At 43.6% G+C, this 15794-nt stretch overlaps 2 protein-coding genes across 2 annotated transcripts in view; both read left to right on the top strand.

Moving 5' to 3' along the window:
• The first annotated feature begins 1340 nt into the window (after positions 1–1340).
• On the top strand, positions 1341–10789 carry LAYN (layilin). Its single transcript, XM_032201725.1, has 8 exons — positions 1341–1407; positions 2293–2316; positions 3458–3755; positions 5059–5216; positions 5497–5535; positions 5900–5983; positions 6710–6812; positions 7446–10789. The coding sequence occupies exons 1-8, from the start codon at positions 1341–1343 to the stop codon at positions 7798–7800; spliced, it is 1128 nt and encodes a 375-aa protein (XP_032057616.1). The 3' UTR covers positions 7801–10789.
• A 4718-nt stretch (positions 10790–15507) lies between these two features.
• The window catches only part of SIK2 (salt inducible kinase 2), a 45571-nt gene continuing 45284 nt past the window's right edge, over positions 15508–15794 (top strand). Inside the window, exon 1 of the mRNA XM_032201920.1 lies at positions 15508–15678. Within this exon, the coding sequence (XP_032057811.1) occupies positions 15508–15678 (171 nt within the window). The remainder of the gene's footprint in view (positions 15679–15794) is intronic.

Genomic DNA, 15794 nt, shown 5'->3' with positions numbered 1-15794 from the left:
GAGCGAGGGCTTTGGTAATCGCTTCGGGGTTCTATGGTACTGTGTTCACCAGTTCTGCTCTTGCTGTGGGACAGACTAGAAGAAACTAATGCCATGTGGCAGAATACTTACCATTAATTCAAGAAAAAATGTTTATAATGCTGCCACTACTTGTCATGCATATATATCAATGTTTGTTTGTTTGTTTTCCTTCAGAGCCATTACAGAAATGTTTTCCAATGAATTTAGTATGCATATATGCTAGAAAAAGGATAGACTTCTAAAATGATGAGCCGGGGGCTTAAGCTTTGTTATGCCAATACCTGCAGCTGTAAAGAGCTTGTTTAGTCTCGAGGAACACTAATTATTTGTGAGTACGTTGCTTATTTTCTGTGAAACAAGAAAAAAGCTCTCTAAACAGGATGTCCTTTGTGCTAAGCATTCTTCAAAGACCTCATGCACTGGCAGAGCTTTAAGATGATGAAGCTTTGGCTGGTAAAGGCGTGAATTCAGTCTTAAACCCAGGCTACTGCCAGTTGAGCTGTTCAGTTCTTCCCTGTAAATTGAGGAAGAATTGCTCCTATTTGTAAAGTTGCTAAAGTGCTTAAGTATTTACTAAACTATGCTTGTGATCACCAAGGATTTTGGAATTGCAAAAAGTATGCCCTGGATAACTATTGCTCTGTTTCAGAGGCATGACAGACTGCAAAGCCATGGCCTCAGTTCATATCCAGGAACTTTCCGAGTCCTGGTGACCTGGAGGGGAATGTCTGCATGGCTTTTTGAAGGACCTTTTTCTGTTTAAGGTACTCATTTCAGAAATCGTTTCTCCAACTGTATTGTGAAGAGTTGGTGTAGGTTTGAATTGTTATAAAACGATTAAATTCTTAAATTATTGACATCAGTGTCTGAGTGGAATCTGTAGCCCCTGGAGCTCCTGTTCGGTGTCTCCTTGCTGCTCTCCCCCTCCCGCAGCCTGCAGAAGGCTCCGAGCACAACTTCAGCTGGAGACAGCCAGGGATGCCGGAAAGAGGCGCGCACCGGTTTCCTCGCCAGCAGGAACCAGGCGGGGGAAATGCCGGCTCAGCAGTTATTCACCGCTGCTGGAAGCCAAGTTTTCTCCCGTTTTCGGTCTTCAGACGGTTTCTGAAAAAGCAGCCGGCGGAGGGGCTGCAGGGGGAGCTCCTGCCGCTTCCCCACTGCGGGTGGCGGTGCCAGCGCCGCGCACACCTTGCCGGGGGCCGGGCGGCTGCGAGGGGTGAACTGCGAGCCCAGGAGGAGGAGGAGGAGGAGGAGAAGAAGGCTCCTCCCCATCCCACCCCTGCTCCAGCCGCGGCCGGGCGCTGCGGGGAGCCGGGGCGATGCTGGCGGCTGCGGCGCTGGGCTTGGCGGCGCTGGGCTGGGCGACGGGGACCCGGCTGCCCGGCGGTAAGGCTGGGGGCGACAAGGGGCAAGGGGTGACAAGGGGCAGGGGGTAACAACGGGCAGGGGGCGGGTGGGTGCTCCCCGGCACGGAGCTTTCCCCCCCCGAGCCGCCCGTCCTGCCCGCACTCCGGGGGTTTCCTTGCGCTGCGTCCAGGCTGCGCTGGGATGTGGGACTGCTCCTCTGCCAACTCGTCTCATCTCTCAGCAGTCATGTCTTTAGCTCGGTCGCCTCTTATGGGATGGCAGCTCGGGGTGACCAGCAGGATTTGGGGCTGTGTCCCCCCCCCGGGCGGTGTCAGCTGCCTGCAGAGCGTGGGATTGGGGTGCTGGGGGATGCCCGAAGCCTGGCCGCTGTCAGCACTGAGATGCTCCCTTAGTCCCACGTAAAGCAACTCACACCTAAAAATATTCTTTTAAAATTCTGCCCTGTCCTTGGCTGCAGCAAGACTTCTGGGGCAGTGAGCTCTGAGGCTGGCGATGTATTTTTTTTCTTTCCACGAGCTCTTGCTTTTGATGTAACTGAGCCTTTCCTAGTCCTGGAGCCAGCAGGCATGGAGGCAGGTCCCGTGTTAGCAATGAGGAGGTAAGGGGAAAATGTGAGGGACCCTTTTAGCACTGGTTAGGGCTGCATATCCTAATCTGTGTTTGGAAAGTTAACCAGCAATGAAATCTGGACAGTGATCAACTGCATGAATTTTTTCCTTATTTGAAAGCAATGGCGAGTTTGGCTAATAAAACACAGATGTTCTGCCAGTTAATGGAAAAAAAAAAAGTGTTTGTGTATCAGAAAAGAGCCCAACTGTAGTTTGTGACACTACTTCTGGAGGCTTGCTGCAGATTTATAGTAACAATGTGCCATCTCTGCTTTCCTCCTGGCTTTCACAATAGCAGTGGACGCGTCCCTTAGAAGAGGTAAGGGTTCTTGCCTTTTTCACCAAGCGTGCATGAGTGTTAAATGACCAAGAGAAACACAGGTTCTGCCTAAAGATGTATTTTTAAATGCTGTTTTTGCAATACAGCCAGTTTTAATTTCTGTATAAGATGTTAGCAGACTCTGTGAGTACTTAACTGTTTAAAAGCTCCACTTTGAAAGGTGTTGGAAGTTCCAGTCTCAGAGTAGCCATGGTAGGACGTGGAAGAGTAAAGAAAAGCCAACATAAATCCTGTGGATGGGTTTATAATGACCTGTCTGTGCATGTTCTTGAGTACATGATAAATTGCTTTTCTCTTGTAATCCCTAAACAGTTTTCTTCTGTAAAAGCATGGAGGTTAGCAGATTGTGTCTGTGGTGTGTTTGAAAATAAATATTTACTAAGCAAAACAAAACTGTTTGTTTCCGTAGCCTAAATATTGGGACTCTTGTGTTGAGAAACAGAAGTGTATAATTTTTAGATTATGTATCTTCTCGCTTTGATCTTTATTTTCCGTATAATCAACATAAGACGTGCTGCTTCATGCATGAGTGTCCTTGCTGTATGACAGTACGAAACGGGCACTGGGCAGTCAGTAACATTGCAAAGCAGGGCGCTGCCTACAAATCGGACTGCCTGAATGCACCTTGATACACTGCAGTACGCTCCATGGAACTATTAGACCCCATAAGCTAAATGATTGTTAGGTCTGCATGTAAAAGTGGGTCTCTAATCTTAATGATTCGAAGCCCCTTTTTGGAAGGGTAGAGAGGGAGATGCATTCTTGAACTCTTGTAAAGGAAGTCTCTTCAAAAGGCTGCATAGGTCAGCTTGCTCTCTGGCACAACGTTACTTCTTTGTAAGGAAATCCTGGAGTCTTCAAACTGCAGAAAAGTCATAGGGAAATTGAGGTGTGCAGGACATGAGCACTGTTGTGCAGCATTACCGAAACTGCTACATCCAGAAAGAAAAGTTTGAAGATACCATTAGTCATTTGAATTATACAAGAGGCTTTTTACCTCTGTTGTATTCTCCATGTGAACAGTCAGAAAGTGCAAAGCTCAACCAAATAAAAGCAGTAGTGTCCACTTTCGGTATTAGTAGGTATGATTTCTGTAACGGGTTTCTTTCCATTTCTGCAGGACAGACAGTTTGCCGGGGTGGAACGCAGCGGCCGTGCTACAAAACAGTTTATTTTCACGATGCTTCACGCAGGGTCACCTATGAAGAAGCGCACTTTTACTGCAGAGCTGACGGTGGACACTTAGTCAGTATTGAAACAGAAGCGGAGCAAGGATTGATTCAAAAATTTATTGAGAGTCTCGTGGCTTCTGATGGAGATTTTTGGATAGGGCTTAGAAGGAAAAAGGCAGAGGTAGACAACAGCACAGACTGTCAGAACCTCTATTCCTGGTCTGATGGCAGCTCATCCAAGTTCCGGTAGGTACCGGGGAGTGCGACTGACTGGGCAGCATCTTGGTCAGGGATTGTCACTTGCCTTTAGCAATCAAGAAGGGTTCTTTCAAAAGAATCAAGTGATTTTGTCCCAGCTGTCACGTATGTTCCTCCTGTAGTCACTGAAGAGTGGTCGTATCTCCTGGATAGGATGAACTGCTCTCTGGTGATTCAATAATTAATCCAAATTTGCTGGAGCTGTCCTCACTGCTTGCACACGTCTGTTCATCATTGAACCCCAATTTGTTTAGCCTCAAGTTATGATTTAATTTCAAGCATAAGTCACTGTTTTCTATACAAAAGATACTCTTAAATTCATGAATGTAAGGTCTGCCTTGGTGGTATCAAAATAGATGAGAATCTGCTCTAAATATTGATGGGTTGAGGAAAGCCTTGGCAATAAGGTGCCAGCTCCACAGTGAACTTCAGGCTCAAGAATTTTGCCTGGTAGATGTTTACTATCAAACCCGTAATTAGTCTTGGGAAAACAAACTAACGTACCTATACAACGTTCACTAATCATTGTGAATTTCATGCTGCATTTAGTCATTGAACCACGGATTTAATGAAATAACCCAAATGTTATTGAATATTTTATAGCAACTTGTCACCTAACTGCTATGGGAACCCACAAGAGATTTTAGTTGCTCTGGACAGAACTGAATAAAACTGAAAAACTGAGCCAAAGAGAAGATGAGTTTTCTTGAGAGGGAGAAGTAGGGTGGTGGTAGGGTTGTGTTGGGAGGAAAGGGAGTACAGGGATATGATGATTGAATACTTGGCATATCTGGAAGTATTTCTACGTTATAGGATCAGCTTCCAAGAAGTGCTTGGCATGCAGAATATTGCTTGTTCCAAAATTAGTGGGTATTGAACATTTATCAAAATCAGGATATATCATCTTAGAAGTGCTTCTTAGAGATGCATAAAATGCCTTTTCAGTAATGATTATATTATAGAGTGTTAGATAGTGAAACCTACTTCCTACATCCCATGTGGAAAGGCCTTCCAAGTTTTCCAGTGGTGAAGTTTCTTACAACCTATCTTTAAAAAAATCTTCATTTTATGTTCGCAGTTTCCTAGTTTTAGGTAAGATTCTGTCTTACCTATTTCATTTTCTTATTAACTGCATGTCAGTTTTGTAGGCATTGGGCACTGATGCCAGAAAGTAAAATTATTTATGCACTGAAAGTCAAAGTTCTGAGTTTTCCTCAGCCTCGCAGGGCTTCTGCAGTATCATGGAAAGAGACTTCAGGTCTTACTTGATATGTTTGTTGTGTTTTCTTAGGAACTGGTATGTAGATGAGCCATCCTGTGGGAGTGAAATCTGTGTTGTGATGTACCACCAGCCATCTGCCCCACCAGGTGTTGGAGGTCCTTACATGTTTCAATGGAATGACGACAGATGCAACATGAAAAATAACTTCATTTGCAAATATTCTCTTGGTAATGAGTCATTCTGTTTTAAAAAACAACCTGCTCCCAGTTCCCAAGAGGAGGTATGAGGAGATTACGGTATCGATGTAAAAACAATCTCAGTATCTAATATCTGTAGGTACTTGTCTTGTGACTTATGAATTCTGAGATTTTTATAAAATATTTGAGATTTCAAATGGAACCCGAGAGGGAGAGAACATAAAAAGGGTGCTTGCTTGGACAATATTCTGTACACTTGGTCTCCCTACTCAAACTTACAAGAAACTTATCTTTTTTTTTTTTCTTCTAGAGAAGCCAACAACTGCTCCAATTGAGAACTCTCCAAGAGGTCAGTTACAGATACTTGCTTAGGGCTTTTTTTAACACTGTACTAACTTTGAGTAGAAATCCTTCGTTAACGTTCATTGTCAAGGACCCTCACAGACTGCATGCCCCATGAGCAAGAGGCATCCTTGTGGTTTGCATGTCCCTCCAACCGTTCTGTAACCCAGCCTGCAGAAGCGTGGTCCTGCTGTTGCTGCAGTACCTGGGGCTACTGGACACGCTGCAGAAAGCTCAGCAGAAGGGCACCAGTAGACCTTACACCTCTTGGCAGCTGGCAGTCTCTCCCATCCTCTCTCACCCTCATCTTTTATGTTTCTTAAGCGCTTGCAAATAACACCTGCAATATTAACTAAGATGCTTCTTTCCAGATGTCACAACAGAGCCTTTCAATGCACTATTCCCAGAAGAACACCATAAGCAAGATGCTAATGTAACAGTTAAAGAAGCCAAAGGTACGCTGCTCATTCAACACCTGGCCTGGCCTCTCTCTGTCTCTGCAGGCCCACATCTCACGTGTGGCTGCGAACGCTCAGCACTTCAGTTTGAAGTGTTTGACCTTAAATGTAGAAGCCTGAATTTAGGCAACTGCATCTCAAAGGGGAACGGGACACCTTCCTGCAACTCTCTTCCAGTACAAACCTCCAATGATTGCTTTCACTACCAAAATGTTCCCAGTCTACAGCAAAGTACCTAAGGTCTGAAAAAAATACTTTAAATTTATTGAATCACTCTTGAAGGTCAGAATTGTTAATATTTTGCTAGTAAGCTTAATATTATCTATTAAAAACTTCCTATTCGTTCTTGCCGTGCTGACTTTCCCCTCCAAATTCACAGATCATAACACTCCAGTCTCTGGAAACTTCTGCTTTGTAAGTTTTCAGAAGACAGCATATCCCTAACTTGTGCTGCTGTTGCCTTGTCACAGTGAGACAGAATAAGGGTTAGTTTCTCATCATGTGGGTTTGAGCTTATTTTATTTTAACCTGTGTTACGAGATGATCAGTCTATTGGAGTTGCTGGCTTTGCAAGGGTGTAGAAAATGCTAGATTATGAACAAGACTAGAAATCCATTGAGGTGTGATGGTGCTGCCTTGTATAATTTAATTTTTCTATGTAGTTCTGTGTGTGTGAAATGCAACTAGAAGTGAATAAAAGCTGGAATCTCATTTTTACCCCAGAACCTGTTCAGAGTCTTGCCTACATCCTCATTCCCAGCATTCCTGTGCTGCTTCTCCTGATGGTCATTACAGCCATCTTCTGTTTTTGGATTTTTGCAAAGAGGCAAGTGACATTGTTCTGTAATAAGTGAACCTGTGATATCTTGTCCTGGCAATAATTTTACAGCTAGCTACAGACTTCTGTCAGATGCTCTGGAGCTGACTGCTTTCAGTCAAAAAAAAAAAAAAAAAAAGTAGCATGGATTCTCCAGGCCAAGTTATTTATGAATAACATTTTAGATTTAAAAAAAAAAAAAGTTATTTTATTCTATTCACAGATAGTAATTAGGGAATAATATAAATGCTAACCCTTCAAAATCACTTTGTTTTAAGCTTCTTTAATACAGAAGAGATCTGAAATATCAGAAGATCCCCTTCAAAAGTGAAAACCTAATAGAAATAGGAGGATGTGTGTGGTTGGAGCAAATAATATCGATCAATTTCTTCTTGCTTTCCCTGGGTGCATAGTCCCTTTGGTGGGGATGGTGGTTGTGGTGTTGGGGGTGTCAGCCTTGAGCTCTCAGTGTGCCACTAACCTGGAACTCTAAGTAGTAACGAATGTCATCCTGAGTCCAGGCTCTGAATGTCAGCTTTCCTGAAGGGTCATCTTTAGATTATTTTAAGAGAGGTGTGGTATAGTTTTGTTTGCCTCTGTAAAAGAACATGTTAGACTTGTCCTCTTTTCTCTATCCCTCAGGAGAAGGGAACAAATGGAAGCAAGCCCCAAGGAGGAAGATGCCTGGCTCTCTAACCACAGGAGGAACAGTCCAAATCTGGAGATTTACAAAGTAATCAAGAAGCAATCTGAAGCAGATCTGGCTGGAACCAGGCCTGACATTAAGAACTCTTCCTTCCGCACACAAGAAGAGAAGGTGCTCGACAGCCTCTCCAGGGATTATGATGATGTGGCAATGAACACGTCGAGCGGCTTTGTGACGTTGGCTAGTACTGAAAGTGGCTTTGTGACCAATGATATCTATGAACTGTGTGGAGATCGTGTGGGGAGGAGCAAGGAATCAGCCTGGGTGGAGAATGAGATTTATGGATATTAAGGAAATGGACAAAAGAGCCTGAGATGTGGATGACAAAGTGAATGTCAACACAAGTTAACCTGCCCTCCCCACGCATTTGTTTGAAAGATAGCATATGGGAGGTACGCAGGTTTTGCACCATCCCTGTATTCTTCTTTTTCTCTGGAAGAATATGGGTTTTAAAGATCCAAACTGGAAAGTATTTATATATCTTGCTCTGCATCAACCCCCCATTTTGCCCCAGCAGTAGCTCCAGTCTTGATACTTCTTGCACTCCGAAGAAGAAAGTATTAATGTCCTTGAAATTAAAGAACAATACAAAATACCTATTTATTTAAACTGACCCGCACATCTTCAGAGGCACTGAAAGTCAAAAGTCAATCACTGGGCACACCTTGCTTTTTTCCTAGGTGTCCTAAAGGGAGCTGCTGTGGTTGCAGGGTGGTCATTCTTCCTATGCCAGCCTGTCCCAGCTGCGTGGCTTCCATATGACCCTGGCAGGCACTTCACTAGGGGAGTACTGTGGTTTCTACTGTTTTTCCTCCTAGTTCTTACTGCCAAGGTAGCGTGTATGAGTCATAGCACAGAACTGTGTTACTTGCACCTTTAAGTTGGTTTTTAAAGAATCTCAGTAAGTGCAAGGCTAAGTTGTCCCCTCACTTAATCTTTCTGGAAAAGGAATTGCCAAGCAAGCAACAGGGGACTTCACTCCAAAGCTCAAGGAAGAGTATAGAGTACTCCAAAGCTTTCTGGTCTTGGAAATTGTTATTGGAAACTACTGCAGTCTACTTAGCTGTCTAGAGATGTGTTAATCTGACCTAAGTGACAAATAGCAGTTCCTTTCTTGTAAAAGGAATAGCCAGTTGGAGGGTTTTTTTTTGCCGCCTTGGGCCTGAGACCTATACTGAGTTCCCCAAAGACTGACATTCTGGTGTTAGTCTCCATACAAGTAGTTTTTCAAGAGGTAGGTGAACATGAAACTGGATTAAAAGTAGTATTTTTAATAGGCAAACTACAGTATTGTGCTAATCAGTTATAATAAACTCTTGTCTATTTACAGGGGCTTAATGTATTCCAGTATGTAGATTAAAAAAGTATCAAGGGGAAGTACTGAGGAGATGGTTCATGAAATTTCCACATGAAGTGGGAGAAGAAATGGTATTTTAACGTAGTTTTCAAGGCATTATTTTGAACCCAAATTAGGTATCTACATGTATTTTCCACACATTTGAAGGAGTAGAAATGAATGATAAGATGGTATAGCTGTCATAATTAAATATAAACTCAGGTGCAATGAGAATTTTCCTGAAAAAAGTTCAAAAATTTCCAAAGATTCATTTTCAGTGCATTAGGAAGAGGACACAGCAGCATCTCCCATACAGGCTTTTAATTTGTGATGCCACGGAGTAAAGAGCATCACAGTATATGTTCGAGAAGAAAGACTGTGAATGGGGGCTCAGGAGCAGTGCTGACAAGCTGGGGTCATAATTAATTTGTTTTTGTTGAGGTCTTTCTGACGTGTTTTGTTCACGAGACACGATCAGATCAATGTTTGTGTCTCAGAAGTAAGGCCTTATTACAACAATCTCTATAGGAACTTGCAGCGAACTCTTGTGGCAAAGTCATCTTTCAGTGCAGTGAAGTAGCAGAGGGGTTTGGATAAAAACATAAATTCAACTCAATGTATTGAGCTGAATATATTCAAGGTAAAATCCCATGTGCTGCTGGATATGGCCTTTCTTTAGCTGAATGCAACTGTAAAAGTTAGCTTGTGGGAAGCTGGAAGTATGTGTAAATTTCAAGGTTTTTGGAAAGAATGGGAAGGGAATTGAGATGTATCAAATGAGCACACTAGTTGCATAAAGGACTATTTTCTGTAAGATGTTTGATGTTGGTATGAGGCTTGCAAAACTGAAAATACACTAAGACTGCCCCACTGAAACAAAAAGGGACGGTCCATTCCTCTGCTCCCCAGTTGCTCCAGGCTATAGACAGGCATCACAGTGTTGTTTTGCTCTTCTGCTTTTTAAAGAGGTTTGTCCTTACCTGAACACACAGGTGCTAAATGAATGCGTGGGATTTGGAGTACAAGTTCTGCAGACTTTGAGGCCAAGTCAGTGGCCATGCTATACTGATAGCAGTATGGCCTCTGGATTATTATTATTTTTTAAAAGTACAAAACTAGCCTGAGTTTCTTATGTGAATTGAGTCCAGCTGTTAATACTGAAGTCAGGAATATGCTTGGAGGCTTGCATTCAGAGCTGCACAGATTTTTGCTGGAAATCTTTGCATGCTCATAGCTGTGTGTGTAGAAAGCTTTGTGAGGTTAGGCCATTAACATTTCTGTTCTGTCTGTTCTGATGTCTCAGCTGTTTCATACATCTTTAATATATTCTGAAGGCAAATATGTTCAGCTTTGAGTAAAGCAGCTCATTTTGCTTTGTCTGCGCTTATTCTGTTTTCAATTACTCCAGCAATGGAGATGTTTCTTAACTGGTGTTTTCATTTGAGTGTATCCCATTGGACTGAGAGAGAAGTGGGAGTGTCACACAACCGTGTCAAACACTGGGAAGCTGGACATCTGCATTGAAGAAAAAGCAGTTAGGACGTTCTGATGTATTTGGGGCCACTTGGATTCAGTTCTATACTGTCTCTGATCTTAGCCACCCAGTGCCTTGGTTCCATGCGGAAAATGAAAATAACAGCATTTCACAGGCTTTCAGGAATGCTTGGAATTGGAAAATGAGTGACTCCAAACTGATTTTGAGACTACAGTAATAAGGCCTTATAATTGCCAGAATTTTAATTTTTCTTGTCCAGCAGATCTGTGGAGCAATTTTGAAGCGCATCTGCACTAAGTCATGAGGTATTAAAAACTTTGGATTAAAGACATGGTTTGATTGAACAGTTCTGGTACCTGACCCTGTGTGTAGCAATTCATGTTTTTATTCTGTTGGATTATGTTCAACCTTTTCATAAGCTAAATAAAAATAGTAAATTCCCATTTACCTAACTAGACTAAAAAAAAAATAAATAAAAATCTGCTATTCAGTATTGGTTGCAATTATCAGCTTTTCAACAAAACTTTTGTCTATAGATCTCAAGAATACAACTCCTGAACACAGTATTTACTGCAGTAGGAACTACTAGTCACTGACGTTTATCCTTAGTGTTATGATTTTAGGGAAATTTTCAAGCTTTATAGCCCTGTTAAATCTTTAGTTCAGAGTTACCGAGTGGGGTCTTAAGCAGTTGTGAAGATTGTCGTGTAATTCTTGGTCATTTCTCAGCCAAACACTCCTATTTAACAGCCTGAAATAGTGTGGCAAGGAAAGACTTCCATTAATCTCTCTCTTTTTTTTTTTTTTTTTCCTGGTTGAATGTTTTAATTAAGACTATTTCCCTTGTCTGGGATACCTTGTGTACACAGTGATGGACAGTGTAGATCTGATGTGGTGAGGTGCCAGGCTTCTACTGGGTGAGTTCTGTCTGAGGGCATAAAGAATATAATGCAGAGCTAAAAGAAAGGAGCAGATGGAGGCAGTCTTGATGCTATGAAATGGTTACCGAGGCCAAAACTATTCAGAACATATAGATCATAGAATATTGTAGCTGCTTTGTCTTGCTTTACATCAAGAAATTTGAAGGACTTTCTGAACTCCAGGTTTTGGATCAGTCTTTTGTTTTCTTTCATTAGACACCAGGTAATGGAGGGAGAATGACCAAGCAAATAAGGCATGCCAAGCAGGAACACAAATATTATCCAGCTATTGCTCTGCAGGTGAATATTCCCAACTTTGATAGTGTGGTTTTGCTTACAAACAGTGAAGCATCTGAAATGATCTTAGCTCTTGACAGAGTTTGCTCAAAGTTTGCTCCTCATTGCATGGAAATAAATAGGAAAATGAAGCAAAACCAATTTGCACAGGCCACCAGGAAGCAAAGATGTGCCAAAAGCTTTGGCAGAAAGTGTTCTGCGGGACTGAAACAACAGCAGAACTGAGTGCAGGACGTGGCTGTGAGCATGCTCTGCCAATACAAATACTCAGGAAGACATTTTTGGGACTGTGTGCTATTGCTGTGTATTGCAAGCGTGGAAATACTTCGGTCATTTGCCACAACTGCTTCTCCCACTTCCTGAATGTTATAGGCAAGGGTTTTGTGCACAACACTTTTCCTGCATACCTGCAGCGTAACGGTGTGTGTGCCAATCTGAAGCTGCTCCTTCAGTGGGCAGTGGTACAGCATCAAGCCTTGAAACAAAGAAATAATTCTTAAAAAAAAAAAAAAAAAAAAAGTCTTCTGCATGTTTTGAAAATGATATCCAATTAACCATGTCTCCTGGGCAGCAAAATCCCGGTGGAGGGGAGTTGCCGGGTGCTACCAATCTTCAGATTTTCTAAAGCAGTGATCAGTGTTTTTTATTAAGCAATTGAGTGTGTATCCACTTCTAGTCCAGCAGCCTCGGTGTTTTGTCTCTCCCCACCCCTCCCCCCTTTTGGCAGGCTCTAAGCATCTTTTAGGCATTGAAAAACAGGAAATGAGAGAAAAAACCTCAAGCCAGATGTTGGAGCTTAGGTGTGTAAACATGTAAAGCCGTATTTTGGCAACTAAATGTGTGCCCTAGTCTTTGAGCTGCTGACTTACTGAAGTCAGGCAAACTCAGCTGCATGTGCTCAGTGTCTCTGAAGTCAGGCCAACTACTTCGCTGCAGAGATAGATTAAGTAGGTATTAAGTCATGCATAAGTGACCCAAATTAGTGTTTTATTAGTAATGGGGCCGAGTAAGGCTATTTATGTCCTTTCCTTATTTTGTGCACGCAGTTTACATTTCAGAGGGTTTTTATTGTTTAAATTGTGTTGCGCTGGAAGTTAACGTCCATGGCGTCCAATCACAGTCACTATTTTTCTCACCTCAGGGATCTTGTCTGATTTTGAGATTAGAAAGGTAAGCAGAAGTATGAGAGTTTTCCCTCCTACCTGAATTCACTGTAAAAAAAAAAATAAATAAAATATCTATCTTCTGTGCAGAACAGCTGATTGTGATGAGAAAAAAAAAAGTTCTTTTTGAAATGAGGGTAATTGAAATTCTTTGAAATACCCATGTCCCATTGCTGTTTCTCTGGGGATATTGTTTTTTACACAACTGTGGCCAGATTGTACCACGAAACAGATCTTGTGGAAAGAGATGGCTAGGGAGTGACAGATATGCAAAACTTAACATTCCTCCAAAAATTAGCTCTTGCCAGTGCCTCTAAAATTTGATAAATTGAGTTAACTGTAATATTTGTCTCTTTTTGAAATGCATTCATAGTAACTTCTTGAGAAAGTGTGCTTTCGTACTTGGAAACTGCATAGCTTTTGAGTTATCATAGGGAGAAATTTTCTCTCTGCTTTACATGGTGCCATAAACTTTTCTGGCCAGCTTTACTTTTCACATCTGGAACAATTTTGCCCTAATCTGTTACAAAGCAGCTTGTAATAAACTGCAGTTCCTTGAATGCAACTCTTATTATTGTCAGTGGCTTAATCCCCTACACAGCCCGCTATTGGTACCAAGGAAAATTGACACTGAAATTAACATACAAAACAAGAACACTTTAAAGATCAGCTGCTGGATACTCCAGCACTTGTAACTTACCAGAGAAGTCTGTCTCCCTGATTTCTCTTCTTATAAATTCTTCAACATGCACATGACATTCTCCCAGCAGTTTGTTTGCCTGGAACATGTCTTACTGATGGTGAAACATTCTTATGCTTATTTTAAGCACCAAGAAATGGCTTTTCCACTGAGTCACTGTGGAGGTTATTCAGCGTTCTAACACACTGGAGTTTCATTGCTGATGAACGATGTCTTGTACCAGTTTGGCCCTAGAGAGAAAATGGAATACTTTAGCATTGTGTCTTATCCCCATTTTACAGATCGGAAAGGTGGCCCAAGGTTACAGACTCTGCCAGAAGTGATGCCACCCAGTGACTGAACTGGAATTAGGAGAAAGTAAGAATGCATGCATCTAATCCACCACTTTAGGTATTGATGGCAGTGCTTGTTCTTAACCTGGCTTTGTTTCCGTATACCACAGGCCACTCTAACCTCTGTTAGGCACATAACCTTGTGCACAAAGGAAAACAAGAAATTAAAAGCATCTGTCTGTAGAAATTCAGATAGGTGGTATCATTTCTTTGGCATTGAGTGTTTGCTAGTGTTGGGTCTGCAAGAATGTGAGTTGCGTTTACAACTGTAATCCTGATAAAAGGAAAATCTCCCATGAAACAGCCTTAGTAGGATATACAAGGAAACTGCTTCTCTGTTTAAATCTATTCTATTAAACTCTCATTCTCACTGCTGAAATCCACTCCTAAAATCACACCAAGGATAAACCAGCTAAGAGAATTTAAACTTAACTTTGAAGGGTAATGTTGGGTTATGTGCTTAATCCCCCCTGGAGATTTATCTCAGACCTTTATCGTTTTGTTTCCCCTCATACTATAAAACGTTACTGGGCAGTGAAGTGTGCGTTCCTTCGCTTATCCATCTGCAGTGCTTTTGTTCTAATGCGATACCTGGGTGAGGAAAAGGTAATTTTCTGATCTTTGACATCTGGGTTTAGCAGAGCACCATAGCTGCAGTGTTATGTGGCAGAAGCAGCGGCCACTAGAGGGCAAATGTGCTTTAAAGTTGCTGTCAGTCGGCTGTTGATAATTGCCTGGACGTGCTCCTCTTATTTTGTCCAAGAAAAAAAATATTTTGTTCCGAGGAGCACTTGAATTACCTTCTTTGAAGCACAGCAAAAGCCATTAGTGGCTCTGGACAAAGAGTGGTTTTGTGACTGCCATTCCTCCAGCAGCGGCATGAAGAAATGCTTTTGCAACCTGAATTTTCGGGCCAGAAATGACATTACGCTGTGTGGCATGAGAAAGTTTCTGCAAACAAAGTTTTCTGTTGCAAATGAAAAACATTTTATAATTGATACTGGGCCAACGTTGTCAAGTTTTACATGGATTAGAGCGGGCGGCAATAAAGTTAACTTTTGACTAGTAAGATTTTGTATAGATACGTGACTGCGAACAGGAACCAGGCAATATTTTGTCCTTCTTTCGGTGGTACAGAGCAGCACGATGTAGGGATTTAGAATAAAAAAGCTACTTTTAGCATCGTGAGCTTCATCGTGCTAGCATGACTGAGTGGCTGGTGGCTGGGGTTTCTGGAACCGCCACGAGGCGTTGTCAGGTAGGTGAGCAGGAGGGAAGTTTCACAAGCAGCAGCCCGGGCTTGCATCATGCTTGGTGCACGCAGGATTACGGGGAGCTTGATTATGGGGAGCTTGATTACTGGGAGCTTGCTCACGTCCCCATCCATCACCACCAGGAAGGGTGGATGGCTGACTAACCCCCCTCAATCCCCACCAGGGCTTTACGTGGGGGCTGAGCGGGGCGGCAACCCCACGGTGCTTTCACACAGCAGCGACACCATGGCGAGGCACACTGCAGGAAGGCCCCCACATGAGGCCAAATTCCCCCATTCCCCCTTTTCCCCTCCTGTCCCCCCCCCGGCGCCATTTTGTCCCGGTTGCCACGGCGACGCCGCGCCCGGGCTGACGCGGGCCGTGACGAGAGGGGCGGGAGCGGGGCCGGGGGTTGAGGGGGGCGGGCCCGGGCGGGGCGGGGCCGCGGGGCCGCAGCCGGAGCCGGAGCCGGGCCGGAGCCGCCGCCGCCGCCGCTCCCAGCATGGTGATGGCCGAGCCCCGGCGGCCGCCCCCTGCGCTGCTGCCGCTGCCCCGCGGGGCCGTGGCCGGGGCCGGGGCAGTCCGAGTGGGCTTCTACGACATCGAGGGCACGCTGGGCAAAGGCAACTTCGCCGTGGTCAAGCTGGCGAGGCACCGCATCACGCGCAGCGAGGTGAGCGGAGATCCCCCCCCGGTGTCCCCCCGGTGCCCCTCTCGGTGTCCCCTCGGTCCCCTCACGGTGCTCCCGGTCCCCTCACGGTGCCCCACGGGGACGGGTCGCAGCCGTAT

This window comes from Aythya fuligula, chromosome 22 (genome assembly GCF_009819795.1).
Source record: "Aythya fuligula isolate bAytFul2 chromosome 22, bAytFul2.pri, whole genome shotgun sequence".
In the NCBI taxonomy this organism is placed as follows: domain Eukaryota; kingdom Metazoa; phylum Chordata; class Aves; order Anseriformes; family Anatidae; genus Aythya; species Aythya fuligula.
This window is presented reverse-complemented; position numbering and strand designations above follow the sequence as displayed.

Coding starts and splice junctions, on each gene's coding strand:
- LAYN (XM_032201725.1), top strand. CDS start 1,341: ATGCTGGCGGCTGCGGCGCTGGGCTTGGCGGCGCTGGGCTGGGCGACG. Junction 5,217..5,496: donor CATTTGCAAATATTCTCTTG/GTAATGAGTCAT, acceptor TTTTTCTTCTAG/AGAAGCCAACAACTGCTCCA. Junction 5,984..6,709: donor AACAGTTAAAGAAGCCAAAG/GTACGCTGCTCA, acceptor TTTTTACCCCAG/AACCTGTTCAGAGTCTTGCC.